Raw genomic sequence first — 24768 nt, 5'->3', positions numbered from 1 at the left:
CCAAATCGAATTCCAGTAAACCTAGAATCTGTCCAGAAATGACAGGGTTACTAAATTAATTATTTAATGATGATGCAAGAGCATAATTGGACCAACCCAAGTTTACCAACATGTTTTTCATACCCAAGAAACATCAGAAAGTATAGTGCCAACTTCTAAATAAATTATTTAATATCCTTTTCCAATTTATTTAGTTAATTAGGTGATTAAAGCAATATATAGTAAAACTATTCATAAAAAACTACAAAAATTACAGTAGCTATCTCATGCTTCACATAGACTACCATAAAAATTTCAAAGCCATTGAGCAAGCAGAACTTGTTGTATCCAAAATAATAGGTGGCATGCCTATTTTTAGCATAATTAGGAAACCCTAATGAAAGTGTCAAACAACATATTTCACATTTTCCTAGCATCATTCTAGCATAAGAACCTTACTCACCAAATTTTACCTATACTGGATCTATAGAAAAATTATGAAAATTCACACAAGATCCATCTATTGATAAAAAGAAATTCTATAACTCAAAAACTATACATGCACTAGCTCTGAAATTTTAACCAGAGCTTCTACTAAGCAATCATAGATTACCCACAAAATTTCATAATTTTTGGACCACAGAAACTCAAGATAAAATTCAAACAAGTTTGCATGCATCTCAAAACACATTTCAAAGTCCTATTTCATTCATCCAAAATTTCTAAAACATGTGCTCATATAATATTTTTATTAAATACTAGACCTTACCAGGAACTCAACAAAATTGGAACCATAACATTTGGATCTATCAACTAGGAGATACATATTTTTGAATATTTATACAATTCTGTGAAATAAATAAAACAAAACAAAATAAGAAATAAAGCTTAGCCACAGTTGGGCCGGCCCGAAGAAACAGCGGCCCGCGAAGCGCACTGGCGCGGCCCAAGACGCGGCACAGCCCAGCCAGGCTCCCGCCTTGGCCTCAACGGCTGACAGCCGGGACCCGTGTGACAGCGAGACAGGCAGGGAAGGAGAACAGGGCGGCGGCGAAGCTCGTCGACGGTGGTTCCTCCGGCGAGGGCAGCGGTGCTACGGCGGTCAACTCACTTGTGCGTGTCTATTGGTGCCCTCAATTGAAGCTATTGCCATGGCTACAGGGGTTGGCGACGAGCACGGCGGAGCACGGCCGCAGCAGGGCTGGCTCCGGCGAGACGACGGTGCTACGTCTCGAATGTGAGGCTCTACGAGCTTCAGCAGTGCACCTAAGATCTAGCACGAGGCAGAGGAGGGGATGGGAGGGTCACGGAGGCGGTTGTCCGCGTGGAGCAACAACGCCGGCGAGAACAGCCATGGCGGCGGTGGAAGAAGCTGTGATTTCGCCCTTACCACGGCGCAATTGGATCGATGGTGGGGTGGAGAAGGTAGAGGAGACCACGGCGAGGCTACTGACAGACTGGGCAACCCATTTTCACAGTGGCTAGCATGCATGACGATGGCGACGCGCGGTCGGCAATGGCGGAGCGGCTGCGGATACGGCGCTGCACGCGGAGAACGCGAGAGGGGAAATGGAGCGGTGAGCGCGTTCGGGCAGGAGCTGGCCCTCTTCTAGAGTGCGGACACGCAACGTGGTGACCTTGGCAGTGCATGAACGCCACGCGGCAAATGTCGCCTGAGCCGGTCAGCCATGACGGTCACTGACCGTTTTCTGAAAATGGCGATTCGGTGCTCATCGACGATGACTGACAGAGCAGGTTTGACGATGATTATCTCCTAATCCGTGACGATCTAGACTATGCCATAGTTAACAAAGTTGATCATCTATATGTGAACTACAACTCTTGTTATTGGAGCTCGAGCTGGTTTGGCTTTGTTAGGGAGATACAAGGTGAAAAAGTTGAGTACATGAAACTGAATCCAGTTATGACACTTAGAAATTTTTCAAGTGTTGAAATCAGCCTTCAATTTTGACATGTGGGCCTTGTTTGAGCATGTTCTAACCATTTTCATGAAATGATCATAAAACAACTTTTGTTCCTTGATAAATTAGCTACAACTTTGGTAAAGAGTGCACAGCCATGCAAAGTCTCTAAGCTAGTCTTTTGAAACAGTCAAACAGTGACACTCCAAGGGTTTTTAAAAGTCAAACCTTCACTTGAGGGCATTTTGGTCATTTTGATCTACTTGAACAATGTCCCAACAAGTAACCTAAGTGTAGTTAAGGTGTATTAGACCATAATCAACCACTTTACACAATTGTTATACCACTTCTAATGATCACATGTGATAAAGCAATTAAAACAAGCAATTCATTCATATGTTTCAATTCCATGTTTCACATGTTTCATGACCTTGTGGTTATTTTATACTTGTCATATTACTACCATGTTGCCATGTTTCACGGTATGAGAAACTCAGGTTGCATTCACATGTTACACCATTACTATTCACAACACTCAAGTATGAAACATACACAATTGGAAAATGTTGCATATGCATGTTTCAGTAACAAAGGCATGATGAGATAGATGATGCACATGTTTATGAAATGAAATGCAATTAGTAGAAGCCAAACACCTAGGGTGTTACAGCCTTCCCCCCTTAGAAAAATCCCGTCCCGAGATTTGGAAAGCGTACCAATCAGTATAGAAAGCTGGATAGTTTTCCTTTAAATAATCTTCCCGCTCCCAGGTTGCATCCCGTTCACTATGATTACTCCAAACTACTTTGTATAATTTAACTACTCGTGTACGAGTCACTCTTTCTTGAGTATCCAGAACTTGCACGGGCTTCTCTTCATAAGAAAGATCAGATTTCAAGTTGACTTTCCTTGTTGCTATTCTTTCCTCGGGAATACGAAGACACTTCTTCAGCTGGGACACATGGAATACCGGGAATATAGCTCCCATCTCACGTGGTAGATCGAGCTTATATGCTACTCTTCCACTTTTCTCAATAATGCGGTAAGGTCCAACATATCGAGGCTCAAGCTTCCTTTTGATTCCAAAACGTTTTACTCCTTTCATAGGGGATACCTTCAGATAAACATGATCACCTACTTCAAACTCAATAGGTTTTCTTCTCTTGTCAGCATAGCTCTTTTGTCTAGCCTGAGCGGCAGTCATATTCTTCTGTATAGTTCGGACTTGCTCTTTGGCTTCTTTTACAAAATCAATACCATAGAATCTTCTTTCCCCGGGTTCCACCCAGTTCAAAGGAGTTCTACACTTGCGGCCATAAAGAGCTTCAAAAGGAGCCATTTTGATACTCTCTTGATAACTGTTGTTATAAGAGAATTCAGCGAGAGGTAACCAGTCCTCCCAAGAGCCTTTGCAAGAGATAAGACAAGCTCTAAGCATGTCTTCAAGAATTTGATTAACACGCTCAGTCTGTCCTGATGTTTGTGGATGATAGGCAGAACTGCGGATTAGATGAGTGCCAAGATTCTGATGTAAGCACTCCCAAAAGCGAGCCGTGAATTACGGTCCTCTATCAGAAACAATGGATTTGGGTACACCATGGAGACGTACCACTTGTTGAAAGTAAATCTCAGCATAATTGTGAGGATGATAGGTAGACTTGACCGAAATAAAGTGAGCGGATTTAGTTAGCCGATCTACGATAACCCAGATGGAATCACAACCCTTTTTGGTAGTGGGTAATCCAACAATAAAATCCATGCTAATTTCTTCCCACTTCTAGCCAGGAATAGAGAGTGGCTGCAATAATCCGGGCCTCACGTGAATAGCCTTGACTCTGCAATAGTTATCACACTTTGCCACGTAAGCTGCGATTTCTTTCTTCATCTTGGTCCACCAATAATACAGCTTGAGATCTTGATACATTTTACTGCTACCAGGATGGATGGACAATTTAGAAGAATGGGCTTCAGCCATAATTTGATTTCTAAGTTCTTTGTCTTTGGGTACCACAAGCCTATCATTAAACCAGAGAATTCCCTTGTCATCAACCCTAAAGTGCTTGGTCTCTTTCTCTTTCATCTTCCGCTTGATGTGAAACACACCCACATTAGTCTTCTGGAGTTCGATAATTCGACTTCTAAGAGAGCAATCCACAGTGATATTGTGGAGTACTACAGGATGAAGGAGGTGTGCCAGGTGAAAGTCTTCACTAACTAAGGAATTGCAATGGGCCTTTCTGCTTAAGGCATCAGCAACCACATTTGCCTTACCAGGATGGTAGTGTACTTGAAGGTTGTAGTCTTTGATTAATTCTAACCATCGTCGTTGACGCATGTTCAACTCGGGTTGAGTAAAGATGTACTTGAGGCTTTTATGGTCAGTATAGATGTTGCACACATTACCCAGCAAGTAATGTCTCCAAATCTTCAGGGCATGAATAACCGCGGCTAGCTCTAAGTCATGGGTAGGATAGTTGACTTCATGCTTTCGAAGCTGGCGTGAAGCATAAGCAATTACTCGGCCCTCCTGCATAAGAACACACCCCAAACCGGTGCCACATGCGTCACAGTAGACATCAAAAGGCTTCTCGATGTCAGGTTGTGCCAATACAGGAGCAGAGGTTAGTAAGGTCCGCAAAGTGTGGAAAGTCTCTTCACACTTCGGAGTCCACACAAACTTCTCATCTTTTTGAAGCAGTCGAGTCATGGGCTTGGCGATTTTTGAGAAATCCGGGATAAAGCGACGATAGTAGCCAGCCAAACCCAGGAAACTTTGGACTTCCATGACCGTAGTAGGTGCCTTCCACTCTAGGACTTCTTGCACCTTAGTAGGGTCAACCGAAATTCCATCACCAGATAACACATGACCTAGAAAAGTTATCTTGTTCAACCAGAATTCGCACTTGCTGAACTTAGCATAAAGCTGGTTGTCACGTAACCAAGTTAAAACAATTCTCAGATGTCCAGCATGCTCTTCTTCATTCTGAGAATATACAAGGATATCATCAATGAACATGATGACAAACTTGTCCAATTCCAGTATGAATACAGAATTCATCAGGTACATAAAATGTGCCAGAGCATTGGTCAACCCAAAGGACATGACGAGGTATTCGAACAAGCCATAACGAGTAGAGAAAGCTGTCTTTGGTATATCTTCAGGACAAATTTTGATCTGATGGTAGCCAGACCTCAAATCGATCTTAGAGAATACCTTAGCTTTGGAGAGCTGATCAAACAGAATATCGATACGAGGAAGAGGGTATTTGTTCTTGATAGTGATAGCATTTAGGGGGCGATAATCCACGCACATGCGCAAAGATTCGTCCTTCTTCTTCACAAATATAGCCGGACAACCCCAAGGAGAAGAACTAGGCCGAATCAAACCTTTCTTTAATAGCTCATTCAACTGACTCTTCAGCTCAGCCAACTCATTGGGCGGCATTTTATAGGGCCTTTGAGAAATAGGAGCCATACCTAAAATGAGTTCTATCTTGAATTCTACTTCTCGGTCCGGAGGTAATCCAGGTAAGTCATCAGGGAAGACATCTGGAAACTCATAGACAATCGGTAGATCCTCAATGGCTTTGGCTAGGGTAGCATTGGCTGTATTGTGGATAGAGATATCACGAGGTAACTGTGTAACACCCCTGGTGTTTAGCTTTCACATTTGCACTGCATTTCATGAACATGAGCATCATGCATCCATTCATGAACTTATATCACATGAAACATGATTTCGAAACATTGCAACATGTTATATATTTCATGTGTGTTGTCTCTTTTATGAAATGTAAAGTGTGCAACACTTGAGTGCAACATGTGTCACTCACTTAGTGAAACAAGATTAGTTAATACTATACAACAAGATCATGAAACATGTGAAACATGACTATGAAACAATTGCAACATTTCTTGTGTTTTTCATTGTTTCAGTATATATCTTGCTTGACTCTTGTGTGACCAATGTATGGTGTGGCTAGAAATGCTTGTAAGTAACTTAGTTACACATAGAATGTCTTTTGGAACAATGTTCATGTTGATCATTTTGCCTAATTAGGTTTTCAAGTCATGGTTTGACCAAATTTGACCCCTGAACCCTTTTGTTTGACTATTTAAAAAGTGTGGCTTAGGATGTTTGCATGTCTGAGCAACCCAAAGCAAAGATGTAGAGAATTATGTAAGGAACAAAAGTTATTTTATGGCCATCTCATGAAAATGTGCACAACATGTTCAAAAATGGTCCACAAGTCAGTTTTGAGATCTATGTTGAAACTCTGAAAATTTTCTAAGTCTGAAACCGGTTTTCAGTTTCATGTGTCGATGTTTGGAGCATTGTATCTCACAAACCAAGCCAAACCAGCTCGAGCTCCAATTGTGAAAGTTGTAGCCCACATGTAGATCTCCATCTTTGTTAACTACTACATGATCTAGATCAGCACGGTTTAGGAGTTAATCACCACCAAATATCGCATGTCAGTCGGTACTGTAGTAACCTGAATCGAAAAATTCAGGCCGGTCATGGCCGACCGTGGCCAGAAGGTTGCCGCCGCGTGGCCGCCACGCGCCTGGCTTGGCCTGACCGCACCGCGCGCTGGCCGGCTTGAAGTGGAGCACGCCTGCACGCTCTCTGCCCTCCCATTCACTCTCCTTCCTTCTCCGTCGCAGCCGCAGCAGCACAGCGCCGACGCCCTTGCCGGCTGCTTGCTCCGCCGCGCTCGAGCAGGCTCGCCGTGGCACCACCGTCAGCAAGCTCTCACCCACAGCTCCGCCGTGTACTCCTCTGCCTCGTCCACCTCACCGTGGAGCCATAAAGTCAAGGTAGAGGCCGTACTTCTTCTTCTCCGTGGCCGTGCGCCATTTCTGGCAAGAGCTCCGTCGAGCTCTCGCGCGCTCGCCACCGCGTCGCGACTCACTCCATCTCGTCCACAGATTCCCCACCATCTCCTTTACCTCATCCACCCTCTAGTAGAGCCTATCGAACGGAGTTGATGGCTCATTCGCCGAATCCGTCGCCGCCATGACTCGACCTCACCGGAGATCGAGCTCACTGTGGCTGGAGCACTTGAGGCTTCCCCTTTCCCATTTTTCTTCTCGGATAGTTTCTCCATGTAACCGTGTAACTCATACCGTGCTTGGGTGGGGCAATGTAGGCTCGCCATCGCCGGAGTTCCACCGCAGCCTCGTCGCCGTCCGCCGTGCACGTCGTCGCTGTAGGTAGAGGCCGGTAGAGACCGAACCCGAGGCACCCACGGGTGCGGCTCGTCGTGGTGAGCACGACGGTGGCTCTGGTTTCGCCGGAGACGTAGCCGCCGGTGAGCTACGCCATGCCCGCGCCAGTCGCAGCCGCTGTGCTCTGTTTTCCTTTCACTTACATGCGGGCCCGGCTGACTGACGGACCCCGCTTGTCAGTGACTGAGTTAGAAAAGATAGTTCAAAAATTCCAGTTTTTAGTGCTATTTTGTAAATTTTGTAACTCCTAATTAGTAGCTCCAAATTGAGTACTTCCAATTTTGTTAGACTCACAGTTAGGTCTAGTATTTAAGAAAATTATGGCTTGAACACATTATGTAGAGATTTTGGATGAATTAAATAGGAACTTGAAAAGTGTTTTTGAATGCATGCAAACTTGTTTAAATCATATCTTGAGTTTCTGTGATCCAAAAATTATGAAATTTTGTGGGTAATCTAGTCTTGTATGGTAGAAGCTCTGGTTAAAATTTGAGGGTCATTGCATGTGTAGTTTTTGAGTTATAGATTTTCCTTTTATCATTGGTAGATACTTGTGTGAATTTTTGTAAATTATCTATGAATCCTATGGCCATGAAACTTGGTAGGTAGTATCTTGGTACCTTAAATATGCTAGGAAAAATATGAAATCTGTTGCTTGACACTTTTCACTAAGGTCTCCTATTTATGCCATTTTAAGCCATTCTGCCTTACCATTTTTGTGTAGGCTATAGTACTTACTAAAATGGTGTGAAATTTTTATGGTAGCCTACTTGGACCATGTAGGGTCTACTGTAATTTTTGTAGATTTAATGGTGTAGCTTTCATATATGTTTAATATTCCCTCTAATTAATTAAAGAAATTAAGAAAGGTATTAAAAGAAATATTTTGGGGATGAACACTCTACTTTCTTGGGTTCTTGTGATATGTGTGATATATCAGTAAAGTTAGTTTTGTCCAATTACGTGTTTATATCATAAGTTAGTAATTAATTGGTTGCATTATGTCCCTCTGGACAGATCTGGGGACTTTGGAAAGTTCCCCATGATAATTTGGTTTTCTGTGAATGAGTTGAATACAAGAGTTGTAGATAAATTAGGTAGCTAGCTCCTGTCAAAATTTGAGGGCATTTGGCCAGTAGTTTAGAAACTACAGCTGTTTAAAGTTAGGTTGCAGTTTTTGCTGATTCTCTGCCTTGTGAGGATAGACTTCTGTTGATTGATGAATTCGACCTGGTAAAGGTTTGAATCATGCTTTGAGGTCTGAAAATGTTTGTAGACAATTTTATAAGCTTCCCAGATTGTCTTGTTGCATGTCTTTGGGATTTATAAATCTCTAGTTATAGCTAGTTTACTGTACCGCTACATAGTCTTCGTTTTGCTGAAACATGAATGTGTGTGTGTATGTTGTTGCAATGTTCTCATGGATTGTTTAGGGGTTAGCCTAACTTGAGAATATGCTTAGGTGCAGGTGCTAGGTCATTAACTGAAGATAAGCAATTATACATTAGGTTGTATAAACTTGGTAAGTAAAGTGATTTGAATAGGGCTTAAGTTGGAATATGCAAACTACAGCGAACATGTGCATTTCCCGAGCATCCCTGACATTCGTTCATGTGCATCCATGATATTTATCTTGCGCATTCATGCAATAGGTGTGCCGGAGGGAGTGACGTTGCTGGAGTTCGAGGGAGCCAACTAGGAGGAGGAACCCGAGGTGCAGGAAGCCGATGAAGCAGTCGCCGCGGAGGAATTGCCCGAGTGCCCTGACCACCAGCCATCCTCGTTCCTGAAAGGCAAGCCCCGGAGCATATTAAGCCTCCTATGTTTTCACAAATACATTGAGTATCTTTTATTATTGATGATGCATTAAGTATAGGAATTGGTTGGAACCAATTGCTGCATTATATATCCTTCCTTGTCCAGATATCGAACTGGAATCCTATTTAAGTTCAGGACGGGTTAAATGCTTAGCCATGCTTAGTGCGGTAGAAGTCAGGTGATTTCCTGTCACCTGCGAGCTTTAGGATGAGGTGGATCACGGTTGGCTATATTTGCTATCGTGGAAAAGAACCATGTGAATAATGAATTAAGACCGGGCGGGGGTCTTGTGTAGGTTTGAACATAGTGACTCCGTCTGAGTCGTTTAAGGACCGATACGCTGTACGTCCTCATGTCATGTTGAACGCAGCCTAACACTTAGCTAGCCGGATAAGTCGTTCCGACCGTGAAGCCTAGTAGCTCGACTCAGGCCGGGGACGCGAGCAGTGGCGACATTCTGGAGGTAGTAAGGATGTGCGGAGAGCCATTGGCATAAGTCCAAGGCGGGTTAGAGTCCCGAACAACCTTGGCAGAGTGGTTCTTTGAGAATGTCGATCTGTTCGGACTCGCGACTCCTGAATCATACCAAAGGTGACTTGTTGCGACCCTGACGGGGGAAGCAGGGTTTGTGTTTAGGAATACCCCTCCAGCTGGATAGGAATCGATTCGAATCGCCGTCTCTCCCGGATAGTGAGAACTTGACTGAGCAGCGGCAACGTAGATTCAATTAATTTAACGATATGGTTAAAAGGATGATGATGATAAGGTTGCCACAATGAATACCTGATATGGTTATTAATGTTTGCACCCTAATAAAATGATTGCTTAGTACAGGTGCTAATATAGATGATAGGTTAATGGCTAAAAAGTCACTGCTAGTCAGGATAAGAGTTGATCATACTACTTATGCTTTTCTACAAAAAGAAAGTGTCAGCCAGCTCCACTACATTAAGCTATGCATAATCTTTGGTGTCATTTGTTTGGTTTTCAACGGGTAAGTCTAGCTGAGTACATTCCCGTACTCAGGGTTTATTCCCTCTTGTTGCAGATGACCTTCTATATCAGGGATTCTGCAAGTATTGTCTCCACCCGGCGGGTGATGAAGACTAGATCATGGGCATAATCTCCTTTCTCTTATCTGAATGCTTTTGCGGGTCGTGATCAGCAAACCAGTATGTGTATTTGAACTCGGTGTGTGAGTTAAACTATTTGCTTCCGCATGTTTTACAAGACTTGTTTTGTAATAACAATGACTCTGTGATGATGTAATCTATTTCCGAACGCCTGTGAAATGTTGTAACGTACGATATGTTATGTTGAATTACTGTGATCTTGGTTGCATGCAAGTTGGTTTGAAATCCTTCGAGATTTCGGTTGACTACCGGGTTTATATGGGCTCAAGTTCGAGAATTTGATCGTTTCGGCGATTGTTTTTGTACTTGTGCTCTTATAAATTGGTCGGTTCTGTGACAAACTGTACTAGAAAACCCTTCTTATCCACAGGATCCCTCAACATTACCACACGGGTTGATGTATCGATCAACACTCCATTCCCACTCATCCACTTCATTCCTAGGATTACATCGATTCCTACCCCCGGTAGAACTACAAGATCCGTAAGGAACTCTCGATCCCCAATCTCAATCTTTACATCTTTAACTACTTGGTTAGTCAGAATATTATTTCCAGCAGCACTAATACAATAACCACCCTTGACAATTATAATCACATTCATCTTATGCATAGACGCAAAAGTAGAACTCACAAAGGAGTGCGAAGCACCCAAATCAAAGAGCACAACTGCAGGGCGATCATTAACAAGGAACTTACCAGCGGTGACCACTTCACCAGCAGGAATTTCCTCCACAGTCGTGTAGTGAACACGCCCCTGACGGACGTTTCCTTGAGCATTCTGCTTGGAAGGATAGGGACACTTATTTGCCCAATGACCCGGCTGGTTACAGTTCCAGCACGGCCTGTTAGCTGGTGGGGCATTGGAGCTGCCCTGCCCAGAGGTATTCTTTAGCAAGGAAATTATGTACCCCTTGTGGAAACCAGTTTTAGCTTGATTCTTTTTCTGAGGTGGGCGGTACCGGACATTAGCATTGGGTGGATGGTACTGGGTCTTGGATACCATTGGAGCCTTAGACTGAGAAGCTCTGGCCTCAAAGTTTCTTTTATGGGTCTTGGAAGCAGCATATATCTTATCATTATTCTCCTGAGTCAGGGTGTCACTGATAAACTCATTGAAGGTGACACACTTGCAGTTGCCCATAGACTTCATCAGTTTAGAGGAAAGTCCCCTCTTGAAACTAGCTATTCTTTTGGCGTCAGTGTCGACGAACTCGGGAGCATACCTTGCCAGGTTGTTGAATGCCTGGAGGTATTCATTAAGACTCTTGTTGCCTTGGGTTAGCTTCATAAACTCGGTATGCTTAATGGCTATGAGACCAGGAGGGATAAAGTGTCCCCGGAAAGCTGTCTAGAACTGGTCCCAAACTATCTCAACATTAGCAGGGAAGGTGGTCCTATGATGGGTCCACCAGATGCCTGCGGGGCCTTGGAACTGGTGTCCTACATACGAAGCCTTCATTCCTTCAGTCAAACGGAGCAATCCAAACCTTTGCTCTATCGTGCTCAACCATTCATCAGCTTGTAATGGTTTTTCCGCCTCACGAAAGATAGGAGGCTTTGTGTCCATGAAGTCCTTAAAGCTGCTGTACTGGTTCAGCTCGGGTCCCTGGCGGACATGCCGATCCTCACGGTTAGCCATCTGGTGCATTGCCTCAGCTAGCATGCGCTGACTTTCCACGACCGTCTGCATTAGCTCAGCTGGTGTGGGTGGTGGAGGAGGTGGTTGTTCCTCATCTCCTATGCGACGACCGCGACGAAGGTTATAAGCCATCTACAAAATGTATAGCCAATGAGCACTGACGATGTGGAAACTTTTGTAGATGAATTGTATAATTATGCCAAACTGAGTCCGTTGGAGAGAATACATTTATATAATCAACAGAGGCACAATCATTCATCACAATCACACAACTCATCAAGCGCGTCAATTGACACATAAATGCGATGAATTTAACCAACAATCGAGATCCATAGACCGCAAAGACAAAATTCATCAAAAGCTCACATACGTGGGGCATAACACGTTCGATAGGTTACATCGAAGCCATAGAGGTTCCAAACTTACATCAAGGGTAACATAGGGTTCGATATTACATCCCAACGATTAACTTGATACAAAGCTACTCGTTCTTGCATGAGGATCAACAAAAGACTAGCTCTAGCATTTTAGCTAAGTAGTAAGCTAAACTATGCATCGTCCTTGGAGTCAGTGTCAAAGATCTCTCCTCCATCTTCATCACTAGCAGGCTCTAACTCCTCATCTTCCTCCTCATCAGGTGGAATGTCCTTAGGTCCATTGACCTCCATGTCATCATCACCTTCAGCCATGATGACACCAGAGCCCATCTCATCCTCATCATCAAGTGGCAGGAGAGGGTGAAGTTGATTGTGTAACAGGTGAACCTCCTCATGGAGATGGTCATTGTACTCTTCGGCAACTGCCACTTGCTGCTCTAGCTCCACCTGTCGCGCTCTCAACACATTCTCCTTGTGCTAGGCTTCATTCCATTGGTTCATCACGTGAATCAACATGTGTTCACAGTTGCGGTGAGCAACTGTCAACCTCTGAACCTCAAGGGTCTCTTGGTCCCGTTCCTATGTTACTTGCTCCAAACGCTGCTGAGCCGCATTCCTCTCAGCAGTCACCCGGGCCAGCTCTGTCCTCAGCCTTTCCGCCTCAGTAGGCTCAGGACGGGGCTCACGAGGAGCTAACCGGTGACGAGGCGCCCTGCCTCTAGCGGACTTGTGAGCAGTGAGTTTCGTGCGCTCCATCTGTAGCAAAAAGTTACAACGTAAGGGGAGAATCATTTAAGGGATACGAAATTTAATTAGTCGGGACAATCAAATTTTAAGGGAGGGAATAATGCAAGAAATGCCATGTATGCTTGAACATGATGCATGCACGATCCGTACGTCCTCACAAACCTAGAAAAATTTAAAGGCTAGCGAAATATACGGTGGCATACATACGTTCTCTCGTATATGGTAGCTAGTCGATCTACAACGATACATTGTTAGTGTACTTGCAGAAAATTTCATTTTAGCCTAGTAATTTCCCAAAATGCATAAAAGTAAGCAGTAAACTAAATACTTTCATACATACATCCCCCGATGCATATACTCTAGTATCACAGCTACCCGTCAGAGATACCCACATTTAAGTACTCTCATAGATACATGATCGAACATGTAAGTATGCGAGCAACCACAACTACACTCCCCTAGACTGACGGTTGGACGGTCATGCTCTCACAACTCCCACTTACCAGAGCGTAGAGGTATTTTGATCCATACATTACCACCCAAGCGGATGGCATCCATACAATAGCACGTCGTATGGACGACAAAATAGAAACAAGCAGGAACCCCCAAGTTAGTACTTTAATAAGCCACCTAAGAGTCCTTATTTGGGCATAAGAGATATGACCACTGGCAATACTTAGTATTTAATTTAGAATTTTCACAAATACTTTTGTTTTTAATACACAAATGACATGTTTAGTGTCAAATCTTGCTCTGATACCAGCTGTAACAGAACCGACCAAATAATAAGAACGTAAGTACAAAAATAATCACCGTAGCGATCAAATTCCTGTACTTAAGCTCCAATAATCCTGGTAGTCTGGAAATCACGAAGGATTTCAACCAACTCTCGACATACAAACCAAGATCGTAGTGATTCAACACAACACATCATTCGTTACAACATTTCACAAGTAGCATTCGATTTACATCCATCAGAGTTCAAATAACATATTACAAACCAAGTTTGAGTGTGCGGAAGCAACATAGTTTAGTACAAAACACCATAGTTTTCAAATACATTGTCAAGTCTGAGTCATGTCCCACAAAAGCATTATCAGGTACGAGAATGAGTAGAGACCGCGCCCAACGGTCTAGTCTTCATCCCCAGCCAGGAGAAGGCAGTACTTGCAGCAACCAAAGTAGAACTGGTCATCTGCAACAGGTGGGAGATAAACCCTGAGTACGAGAAGGTACTCAGCTAGACTTACCCGTCAAAACCAAAAATAAAAGACACCAAGGATCATGCAAGGCTTTTCAGGTGGGCTAGCTTGACACGGTTGCATAAAAGAGCTTATGATTATAGTAACCAATTTAAACTTAGCATCAAGCTTATCATTATTTACCTATCCACTAGATTAGCACCTGTACTAGAGCACTCACTTATTAGGAGCAAACAATATTAACCATAGCAGGTATAATAAGAATGTCATCATCATATCATCATTTCCGAACCATTAAGTTATTTAGTGTATCTACATTGGAGATAAGCCCGTCAAGTTCTCACTAACCGGGAGAGACGGTGACTCGAATCGAATTACAACTCAGCTGAGGGGGTATTCCTAACTCTCACCCTGGCATACTTAGCAAGGGTAGCCGTGGGTCACCTTTGGAACATCTCAGGAACCAAATTTGCGGGTTCGATCAGCACCAGCACTCTCAGGGATTATCCTTCTGCCAGGATGATCAGGACTTTTAAATCACCTGCCCTTGGACTCATGCCTACGGCTCCCTTCCGAGGCGCACTTTATACTTATCGACTCCCAGCCTGAGGTGAGCTACTCGGCTTCGCGGTCGGTCTTCGGACACGGCCAACTAAGAGAGAGGCATGCGTTCAACATGAATAGGAAAGGCTCCAAGAATCAGTCCTTAAGCGACACAGACGGAGTCACTGCAAACCAGCAAGCCTCCGTCCGGTCTTCATTTCAAATTAAGACTGGTTCTTTTCCACGATAGCAAATATAGCCAATCGTGCTACATGTAAATTCCTATATCTCGCAGGTGACAGGAAATCACCCGACTTCTATCACGTTTAAGCAGGGCTAAGCACTATGCGAACCTGAGCTACATAGGATTCAGGGTATCAATATCTGGACAAGGATTGGATAACCAATGCAGCAAGTGTTTGCATCCAACGCCTAAACTTAATGCAACAATATATATGTAACAATAATACTGTAACTGCATTTCGGAAATTAGGAGGCTTAATATGCTCCGGGGCTTGCCTTTCACAAAGTTGCAAGGACGGTGATCCGGGCACTCAACGGCGACCTCGTCTGGCACTTCTCCTGAAGGCTGCTCCTCCTGAATCTCCGGTGTCGGCTGCCGCTGCTCGCTCGGTTCCTCGAATTCCAGCAGGGTCACTCCTTTCGGTACACCTATTGTATGCCGATGCAAAAGATAAATATCATGGATGCATAAGGAATGACATGATGCTCAATGATGAATGAATCACAGTAAGTGTTTACCGAAAACATCACTGGACACTCGTTTACCGAGTAAGATTAGCCATATTCAAATCACTTTAAAACTGGTATCTAATTTAACTTGAAGAACAAGATCAACTTACCTAACTTGCATAACCTAAGATAAAGATGCTCATCTTCAGTTAAAGGCCTAACACCTAGGAATATTATCACAAACTTAGAAATAGTAAAGGCATACATAAATCAACATTTAAAGTTTCATATGCACACAAGTAGTCCCTTAATTCAATCACAACAAGAGTTATACAAATCCAAATGACTTGCATGAGGACATTCTGGAAAGCTTATGAAATTCTCTACAAATCATTTGTAAACATCAAAGCATGATTCTTAAGTTAACCAAATTGAATTCCAGTAAACCTAGAATCTGTCCAGAAATGACAGGGTTACTAAATTAATTATTTAATGATGATGCAAGAGCATAATTGGACCAACCCAAGTTTACCAACATGTTTTTCATACCCAAGAAACATCATAAAGTATAGTGCCAACTTCTAAATAAATTATTTAATATCCTTTTCCAATTTATTTAGTTAATTAGGTGATTAAAGCAATATATAGTAAAACTATTCATAAAAATCTACAAAAATTACAGTAGCTATCTCATGCTACACATAGACTACCATAAATATTCTAAAGCCATTGAGCAAGCAGAACTTGTTGTATCCAAAATAACAGGTGGCATGCCTATTTTTAGCATAATTAGGAAACCCTAATGAAAAGTGTCAAGCAACAGATTTCACATTTTTCCTAGCATCATTCTAGCATAAGAACCTTACTCACCAAATTTTACCTATACTGGATCTATAGAAAAATTATGAAAATTCACACAAGATCCATCTATTGATAAAAAGAAATTCTATAACTCAAAAACTATACATGCACTAGCTCTGCAATTTTAACCAGAGCTTCTACTAAGCAATCATAGATTACCCACAAAATTTCATAATTTTTGGACCACAGAAACTCAAGATAAAATTCAAACAAGTTTGCATGCATCTCAAAACACATTTCAAAGTCCTATTTCATTCATCCAAAATTTCTAAAACATGTGCTCATATAATATTTTTATTAAATACTAGATCTTACCAGGAACTCAACAAAATTGGAACCATAACATTTGGATCTATCAACTAGGAGATACATATTTTTGAATATTTATACAATTCTGTGAAATAAATAAAACAAAACAAAATAAGAAATAAAGCTCAGCCACAGTTGGGCCGGCCCGAAGAAATAGCGGCCTGCGAAGCACACTGGCGCGGCCCAAGACGCGGCACAGCCTAGCCAGGCTCCCGCCTTGGCCTCAGCGGCTGATAGCCGGGACCCGCATGACAGCGAGACAGGTAGGGGAGGAGAACAGGGCGGCGGCGAAGCTCGTCGACGGTGGTTCCTCCAGCGAGGGCAGTGGTGCTACGGCGGTCAACTCACTCGTGCATGTCTATTGGTGCCCTCAATTGAAGCTATTGCCACGGCTACAGGGGTTGGCGACGAGCACGGCGGAGCACGGCCGCAGCAGGGCTGGCTCCGGCGAGACGACGATGCTACGTCTCGAACGTGAGGCTCTACGAGCTTCAGCAGTGCACCTAGGATCTAGCGCGAGGCAGAGGAGGGGATGGGAGGGTCACGGTGGCGGTTGTCTGTGTGGAGCAACAACGCCGGTGAGAACAGCCATGGTGGCGGTGGAAGAAGCTACGATTTCGCCCTTACCACGGCGCAATTGGATCAACGGTGGGGTGGAGAAGGTAGAGGAGACCACGGCGAGGCTACTGACGGACTGGGCAACCTATTTTCGTGGTGGCTAGCGTGCATGACGACGGTGACGCACAGTCGGCAATGGTGGAGTGGCTACGGACACGGCGCTGCGCGCGGAGAAGGCGAGAGGGGGAAATGGAGCGGTGAGCGCGTTCGGGCAGGAGCTGGCCCTCTTCTGGAGCGCGGACACGCGACGTGGTGACCTCGGTAGCGCATGAACGCCACGCGGCGAACGTCGCCTGAGCCGGTCGGCCATGACGGTCACTGACCGTTTTCTGAAAATGGCGATTCGGTGCTCATCGACGATGACTGATAGAGCAGGTTTGACGATGATTATCTCCTAATCCGTGATGATCTAGACTATGCCATAGTTAACAAAGTTGATCATCTATATGTGAACTACAACTCTTGTTATTGGAGCTCGAGCTGGTTTGGCTTTGTTAGGGAGATACAAGGTGAAAAAGTTGAGTACACGAAACTGAATCCAGTTATGACACTTAGAAATTTTTCAAGTGTTGAAATCAGCCTTCAATTTTGACTTGTGGGCCATGTTTGAGCATGTTCTAACCATTTTCATGAAATGATCATAAAACAACTTTTGTTCCTTGATAAATGAGCTACAACTTTGGTAAAGAGTGCACAGCCATGCAAAGTCTCTAAGCTGGTCTTTTGAAACAGTCAAACAGTGACACTCCAAGGGTTATTAAAAGTCAAACCTTCACTTGAGGGCATTTTGGTCATTTTGATCTACATGAACAATGTCCCAACAAGTAACCTAAGTGTAGTTAAGGTGTATTAGACCATAATCAACCACTTTACACAATTGTTATACCACTTCTAATGATCACATGTGATAAAGCAATTAAAACAAGCAATTCATTCATATGTTTCAATTCCATGTTTCACATGTTTCATGACCTTGTGGTTATTTTATACTTGTCATATTACTACCATGTTGCCATGTTTCATGGTATGAGAAACTCAGGTTGCATTCACATGTTACACCATTACTATTCACAACACTCAAGTATGAAACATACACAATTGGAAAATGTTGCATATGCATGTTTCAGTAACAAAGGCATGATGAGATAGATGATGCACATGTTTATGAAATGAAATGCAATTAGTAGAAGCCAAACACCTAGGGTGTTACACCTGCCCTTAGACGTCGGGCGAGGCAGAGCCTTCCCCCGAACGTTGGGCGAGGTGGAGCCTGTCCTCGGACGTCGGGCGAGGCGGAGCCTACCCTCAGACGTCGGGAGAGGTAGAGTCTAGCCCTCGGGGCTCGGGCGAGGCGGAGTCTGTCCCTAGGCATCGGGCAAGGTAGAACTAGCTCTCAGGGGTCGGGCGAGGTGGAGCCAACCTTCGGTCGTTGGGCAAGAAGTGTAGCTGCGTTCTTGTCTATTCGGAAGCATCAACGTTTGATGGTTATTACCTCCTCCTCTTTGGGTACCCCAGTATTCGGTCCCCGACAAAAGAAACCCTTATGCTCATGCTTGCTCTAGTACAAGGACGAAAAAGAGGGTGAAGAATGCAACCAAGCTTTGGATATGTGAAAAGGTGAAGGACTTCCTCATAGGGGATGCAACTTTGGGTGCAGCAGCATTGGTGAACAAATTGAAAGAACACCATAAGGTAATCAACTATAAGAGAGTGTATGATGGTAAGGAGCTAGCATTGAAACATCTTTATGATGATTGGGATTCCAACTTTGATAACATGTTCAAGTTTAAAGCACAAGTTGAGAGTTGTCCTAGTAGCTTAGTCGTTATTGACCATCACATAGTAGATGACAGGATCAGATTTAGAAGATTCTTTTTTGCATTAAAACCATGCATAGATGGTTCCTTGCTGGTTGTAGGCCGTACCTTGCAATAGACAACATATTCTTGACAGGCAAGTACAAGGGGCAATTGGCTAGTGCATGTGCTGTTGATGGGCATAAGTGGTTGTATCCTATTTGCTTTGGAGTTTTTTATTCAGAAATTGCTGAGAACTGAATTTGGTTCATGAGTCACCTTAGAGAGGCTATAGGATCACCAAGGGGCTTAACCATATGTACTGATGCAGGACAGGCTGTGATGGGTAGGGGTGAGTGAAGTATTTATAGGGGCTGAACATAGAGAATGCATGTTTCATTTAGTGACCAACTTCAAGAAAAGGTATCATTGCAAGGTGTTTGATGACCACCTATGGGCAGCAGCTTACTCATGGAACCCATATTTGTTTGAAAAGCATTGGCTTGCTATGGAGAATGCAAAGTCAGCTGCAACAAATTGGCTAAGGAAAACCCACAAAAAGTTGTGGACAAGGAGCTAATTCAAAACCATTTGCAAGGTAGACTATGTGACTAACAACCTTGCTAAAAGCTTCAACAACTAGATTAAGCTTCACAAGTCCATGAACTTGGATGATTTCATGGACATGCTCAGGCAAAATGCTCATGTCCAAGTGGAACAAAAGAAGGAAAATAGAGAGGAAACTTCAGGGCTTGATTCTACCCCACATCATCAAGGAATTGAATGAGCAGAGTAGAGAAGTAAACTTGGAAATTTCGGTTTATTGTTAACCTACAAGAGAGGACTTGTTCTTGTGGACAATGGCAGGTTTCTGGGATTCCTTGCAAGCATGCACTAGCATTCATCACATCCCTTAGCGATGCACCAATAGAGAATTATGTTGACTTGTACTACTCGGTGGAGAAATTTAGAGTTGCATACAGTCAGCTGATTCCTACTATGCCAGACTAGTCTCAGTGGCCTAAATCTAACCATGAATTTTTCATGCACCCACCTTTATTGACACCAGTTGCTGGTAGGCCCAAAACTGAAAGGCAAAAAGGTACCGATGACAAGGAAAAGAGAAAAGGACAGCACCAGTGCCCTATTTATATGGACTATGGACATCATTGGCATAATTGCAAGAGAGGCAGACCAGAAGACATTAAAGTTATGAAAGCAATCAGGTAATAACTTGTCTACTCTTTTCTACCATTTATGTTTTTCCTTTGTAAAGTACATGATATTGATTCTATTCTTATTTCAGGGGAGAACCAAAGAAGAGGGCAAGAACACCAAATCAGCCCAAAGTTCCATTGTGCTTTTAGAGGAAGATGCACCAGCGGCATCCATGTCTTTTTCTCCAAGGTTTGGTATTGCTTCCTTACTCCCATGGTTATTTCGCACTTCTGATGAATTCTAAGTACCAACTAATTTATCACCGTAGTCAAAACTCGGAAACAACATCTTCTAAAAAGAGGAAAAGTGATGATTGTACACCTGAAGCCTCTAAAAGATAATTTATATATTGCTGAAATCTCTCTATATCATCACATATTGCTTTGAAAACTTCATTATTTGACTACCATGACAGCCACAGCTTGGAGGTTTCAAGTAAGAAAAAGGGAAGCCGCACTACAACTCTGGACGTTCAAAATTGTACGTTTTTAATTCTGAATTTCAGTTACATGAATTCAATTTTTTCCTCTTATCTAAACCATTGTCAATGTATAACATTTGTAGGTCAGGAAGTGGGTCAAATCAGTCCGAAACACTTTCTATTGCTTCACGCGAAGATCGACCCGCTCAAGTTAAAAGGAAGCGGACACCCATCAAGAAGAAGCTAGGCCTTCCAAAGAAAAAAGCCGTAGACATTCCGAAGGTGCCACTTGATAGCCCATTGATGGATACAAGAAGCAAGGCCGTACTTCTTAGCAACCCTACTATGAGCACGCGAAGCAAAAGAAGGATCAGTCTTTGATTTGTGATATGCCTATTGAATTTGCTAGTTGTATGTGAGACTAATGTATGTTTGAATTCGCATTCTTGTGTGACCTTATTTATGTGAGACCTTATTTATATGTGACTGAAACTATAGTGGATTTATGTGAGACCTTATTTATGTGAGACTTGGTTAATTGCAATGCATGTGTGAAAATTTTTAGAGCACATAATGTACTGTTATGTGCCTTATTTGCTTAATATTACTTCAAATATGTACTGTTATGTGTATTACATACTCCAAATATGTCCCACTTTGTATGTGTAAATTTATTTGCTTAATATTACTCTAAATATACAACAAACAAACAAAACTTTACAATTTATTTTTTTACGCCAGGGGCAAAATGGTCTTTTTACCCTTGACTTAACACCGTTAAATGATAAAAACGGACGGAAGGTCGTAGAAGGAATGAAAATTCGTTTTAGAGCAAGTAAGTTTAGAAAAAGAGTTATATAAGGAAGAGCTATTTTTTCTAGGCCATACAGGTAAAAAGTTCGGAAGATTAGGTGCTTTTTTTATTCATGGCTGGAAGATTAGTTGTATCAAATACAAATTATACAAGCAATATAATAGTATTTTGCGGTTGGGGCACAGCACATAAGAACGGAACGGTGACTCCCAGCTAGCATCTGGCTGCATGGCAGCTTTTTTTCTTGTATTTTGGATTTTTAATAAGCGTATTTTGCGTTTCAGCGGGCGAGAAGGTAAGCGTCCGTTCAACAATCTCTCACCTAACGTGGCATTATTTTTTACGTGGAGCTCATCTTGTCGACTCATACAAGTTATAATACCTGTTCTTATTAATTAAAAATATATTATAACTAAAAGATACTCCGCTCGTTTGACGCGAAGATTGTAAAAAATTAAAAATAAAATTAAGTAGGGATGATATGGATAATTTTTATTAAGAGGTTAAAAGTCAGTGACATGACATATCTATTAGCGAAAGATGATGTGAATAGTTAGTGGAACATGATAGGGATGTTTGTACGTTGAGATAGAACTTAAGATGACATGAAAAGTTTGTATTAAGAGGTTAGAAGTTAGTGGTACGACATAGTTATTAATGGAAGATGACGTAGATGTCTTATATGCTGTGATAAAACATGTAGCGGAGATTAGCTTTATAAGATATTGCTCTTTGTTTACGCCTCTATTTTATTTTACATATTGGCATTATTAGTCCGGCATCCCAGGTAGCCACGCCAGAGCCATCTGGATCTGCTGCCTGATGTGGTGGTTCAACCGCAAAGGGCCCTCGGGCTTCTCTGGCGCCTCGACGGCTGAGGAGGTCACCGCCGGCGTCGACGGCCATTGTCTGGTCGCCGTCATCACAGGTACCTAAAAACACGCTTCTCTGCCAGTCCATTCAGCTTCCACCCCACCTCTGATCTTGAAGGCGTATTCAACGGGAATGACGGCCACTATGGGCTTGACTGGAGTCGAAATGGCGGCCACCTAATCCGTCCGGCCAGCCTCGGGGTTCGCCGGCTCGGGCTAGCTAGTCGGACTCCGAGATTGCATTTGCGGCCAAGGAATGCCGATGCTGAGCTGAGACTACCTGCGCAGGTGCGTCGAAAGGCATCGGGCTGGAGACGGCGCGTGTTCTGGCGTTGCGCGGCGTGCACGTCGTCATGGCCGTCCGCAACGTCTCCGCCGGGCTCGAGGCCAGGGAAGCCATCGTGGCCAAGATCCCCGGCGCGAGGATTGACGTTCTGGAGCTGGACCTCAGCTCCATAGCTTCCGTAAGGAGATTCGCCTCCGAGTTCGGCTGTCTGAACTTGCCCCTCAACATTCTCATGTAAGCACGAACAAGTCCTCCTACTTCTGTACTTCATGCCAGTGCTATCACAAACTGTCAAAAGCCAGCCTGAAATCATAGTAGTACCAGGTTGTGTAATGTGTTTGGTCGGTTGACTTGATGTTCTTTTCGGCAGCAACAACGCTGGAGTGATGACAAGGAACTGCACACGTTCCTGCGACGGTCTGGAACTGCATTTCGCGACAAATCACATTGGTGTGTCCTCTTATCGCACTGCAGGCTGCAGCTTTTGACATTTGTTGGGCACATTGTTGGAATTCGAACTTCTTTCATTGTGCGGCATCTCTCGTTTACCTGTATAGTCTGTAGAAGAGTATCCCTTCCTCCTCTGAATTATGACCTATGAGGATGATTCCTGAGAATGCAGTAGCGTTTAACTTGATATATGACAGGCCATTTTCTTCTAACAAACCTGTTATTGGAGAACATGAAGAAGACATGTAGGGACAGCTGTCTCGAGGGACGGATTGTCAATCTGACATCTTCCGGACATTCCATGACCTATCGTGAAGGAATCTGTTTTGACAAAATTCATGATCCTTCTGGGTAATCCATTCTGAGATCAATCTGAACTCTATTGAAAAAATTGATACTATTCTTCTCATAAATGATACCAGCATGTTTGTTGTTTTTCACCTTACACAGTTTGAACGACTTTCAGCCTGTTCGGGAGACCGTATCGTATCGTGGATTATTTACTGCTGGCTGGTTTGGTGTGAGAGGAAAACACTGTTCCCGGCTGGAAATTTACGATCGTTTACGAGCAAGCGAACAGGCTGTTTGTTGCTTACGGTCAATCCAAGCTTGCCAATATTCTTCATTCTAATGAACTGTCCCGAATACTCAAGGTATCTCAGATCTTTGTTACTGAAATGGCTGTTGTTACATATGAATACATGAACTGGACAATAAAGGAAGAAGTTATCTTCTTGAACAGGAGGAAGGAGTGAATATTTCAGCCAATGCAGTTCATTCTGGTGTCATCACGACTAACCTTTTTAGGAACAGGACTATTGTCTCTGGTATTTTCTCAAGTCTTGCAATCAATTTTGTTCATCATATGAATACGAAAGGGTTTCTGGCTTCTGAAAAACATTTACATAGAGCTCAAATTAAAATGGCATTGGTAACTGTTCCCCCCACCCTTGCAGCTCTATTGAACTCCATTGGAAGAATCATATGTAGAACAGTGGAGCAGGTAGGTTTTCACCTCTTATTTTACTGCTGCCACGTTGGTGGAACATGCACTGATCCTAATCAACTTTTTTTTAACTCTTTTTAAGGGTGCTGCAACGACTTGCTATGTTGCAATGCATCCTCAAGTGAAGGGGATAAGTGGAAAGTACTTCACCAATTGTGATATAGCCAGCCCGAGCTCACAAGCTTCAGATGCTGAGTTGGCCAAGAAGCTATGGCAATTCAGCTTCAAGATTGTGTCTTCTTGATCAAGTGCTTGTCTGAATTAGTGATACACAGATTGTTGTGCTAATGCTTAGGCTTCCTTCAGAACAAATGTAAAACCATATGAATTTTAGAGGATTCCAATCCTGTAAGAAAATGTATGCCCTATGAGATTCCTATGGGATGCATGAATTCATATCTCTCATCTCTCACATCTAAAAAGACTAAAGAGGAGAGACCGTTTCGGTGCGACAAAAACTTCGCCTCACCCCGTGCGAAAAAAAGTTTTCCGCCTCGACGCTCTGCCCGCCCGTGCGACAAGGAAACTCGTGGCCTCCACACTCTGCCCTCCCGTGCGAAAAGGAAACTCGCGGCCTCGACGCCCTGCCCCCGCCGCCTAACGCGAGGCCCTCAAGCTCCGTCACGCCGACACCAACGCCGTCAAAACCGATCAGGACGCCGGGGCGCTGTTTGACGACGGCGGTCAGTCGGACACGCTGCGTGCTGTGTTCACCGAGTACGCGGAGGAGCTGCGCCGCGCGCTGCGTGAGCCGCGCCTAGCCGCCCATGCCACACGTACGTGTACATCTCCCTTCGCCCTCGCCCTCACCGCGGGAAATTGGGCCGGGGC

General features: G+C 43.5%; 1 protein-coding gene across 2 annotated transcripts; it reads left to right on the top strand.

Moving 5' to 3' along the window:
- The first annotated feature begins 22124 nt into the window (after positions 1-22124).
- On the top strand, positions 22125-24319 carry LOC136493552 (short-chain dehydrogenase TIC 32, chloroplastic-like). 2 transcript variants are annotated; one of them, XM_066489655.1, is made up of 8 exons: positions 22125-22251; positions 22484-22715; positions 22852-22931; positions 23129-23282; positions 23512-23584; positions 23674-23758; positions 23888-23934; positions 24020-24319. In XM_066489655.1, exons 1-8 carry the CDS (start codon positions 22146-22148, stop codon positions 24179-24181), a joined length of 939 nt encoding a protein of 312 aa, XP_066345752.1. In that variant the 5' UTR covers positions 22125-22145; the 3' UTR covers positions 24182-24319. The 2 variants fall into 2 exon arrangements, 1 of the variants encoding a protein (XP_066345752.1); XR_010768376.1 differs by lacking the exon at positions 24020-24319 and having other exon boundaries at positions 23382-23584; positions 23888-23929.
- Positions 24320-24768: the final 449 nt, after the last annotated feature.

Source organism: Miscanthus floridulus, chromosome 1 (genome assembly GCF_019320115.1).
Source record: "Miscanthus floridulus cultivar M001 chromosome 1, ASM1932011v1, whole genome shotgun sequence".
NCBI classification, from domain to species: domain Eukaryota; kingdom Viridiplantae; phylum Streptophyta; class Magnoliopsida; order Poales; family Poaceae; genus Miscanthus; species Miscanthus floridulus.
This window is presented reverse-complemented; position numbering and strand designations above follow the sequence as displayed.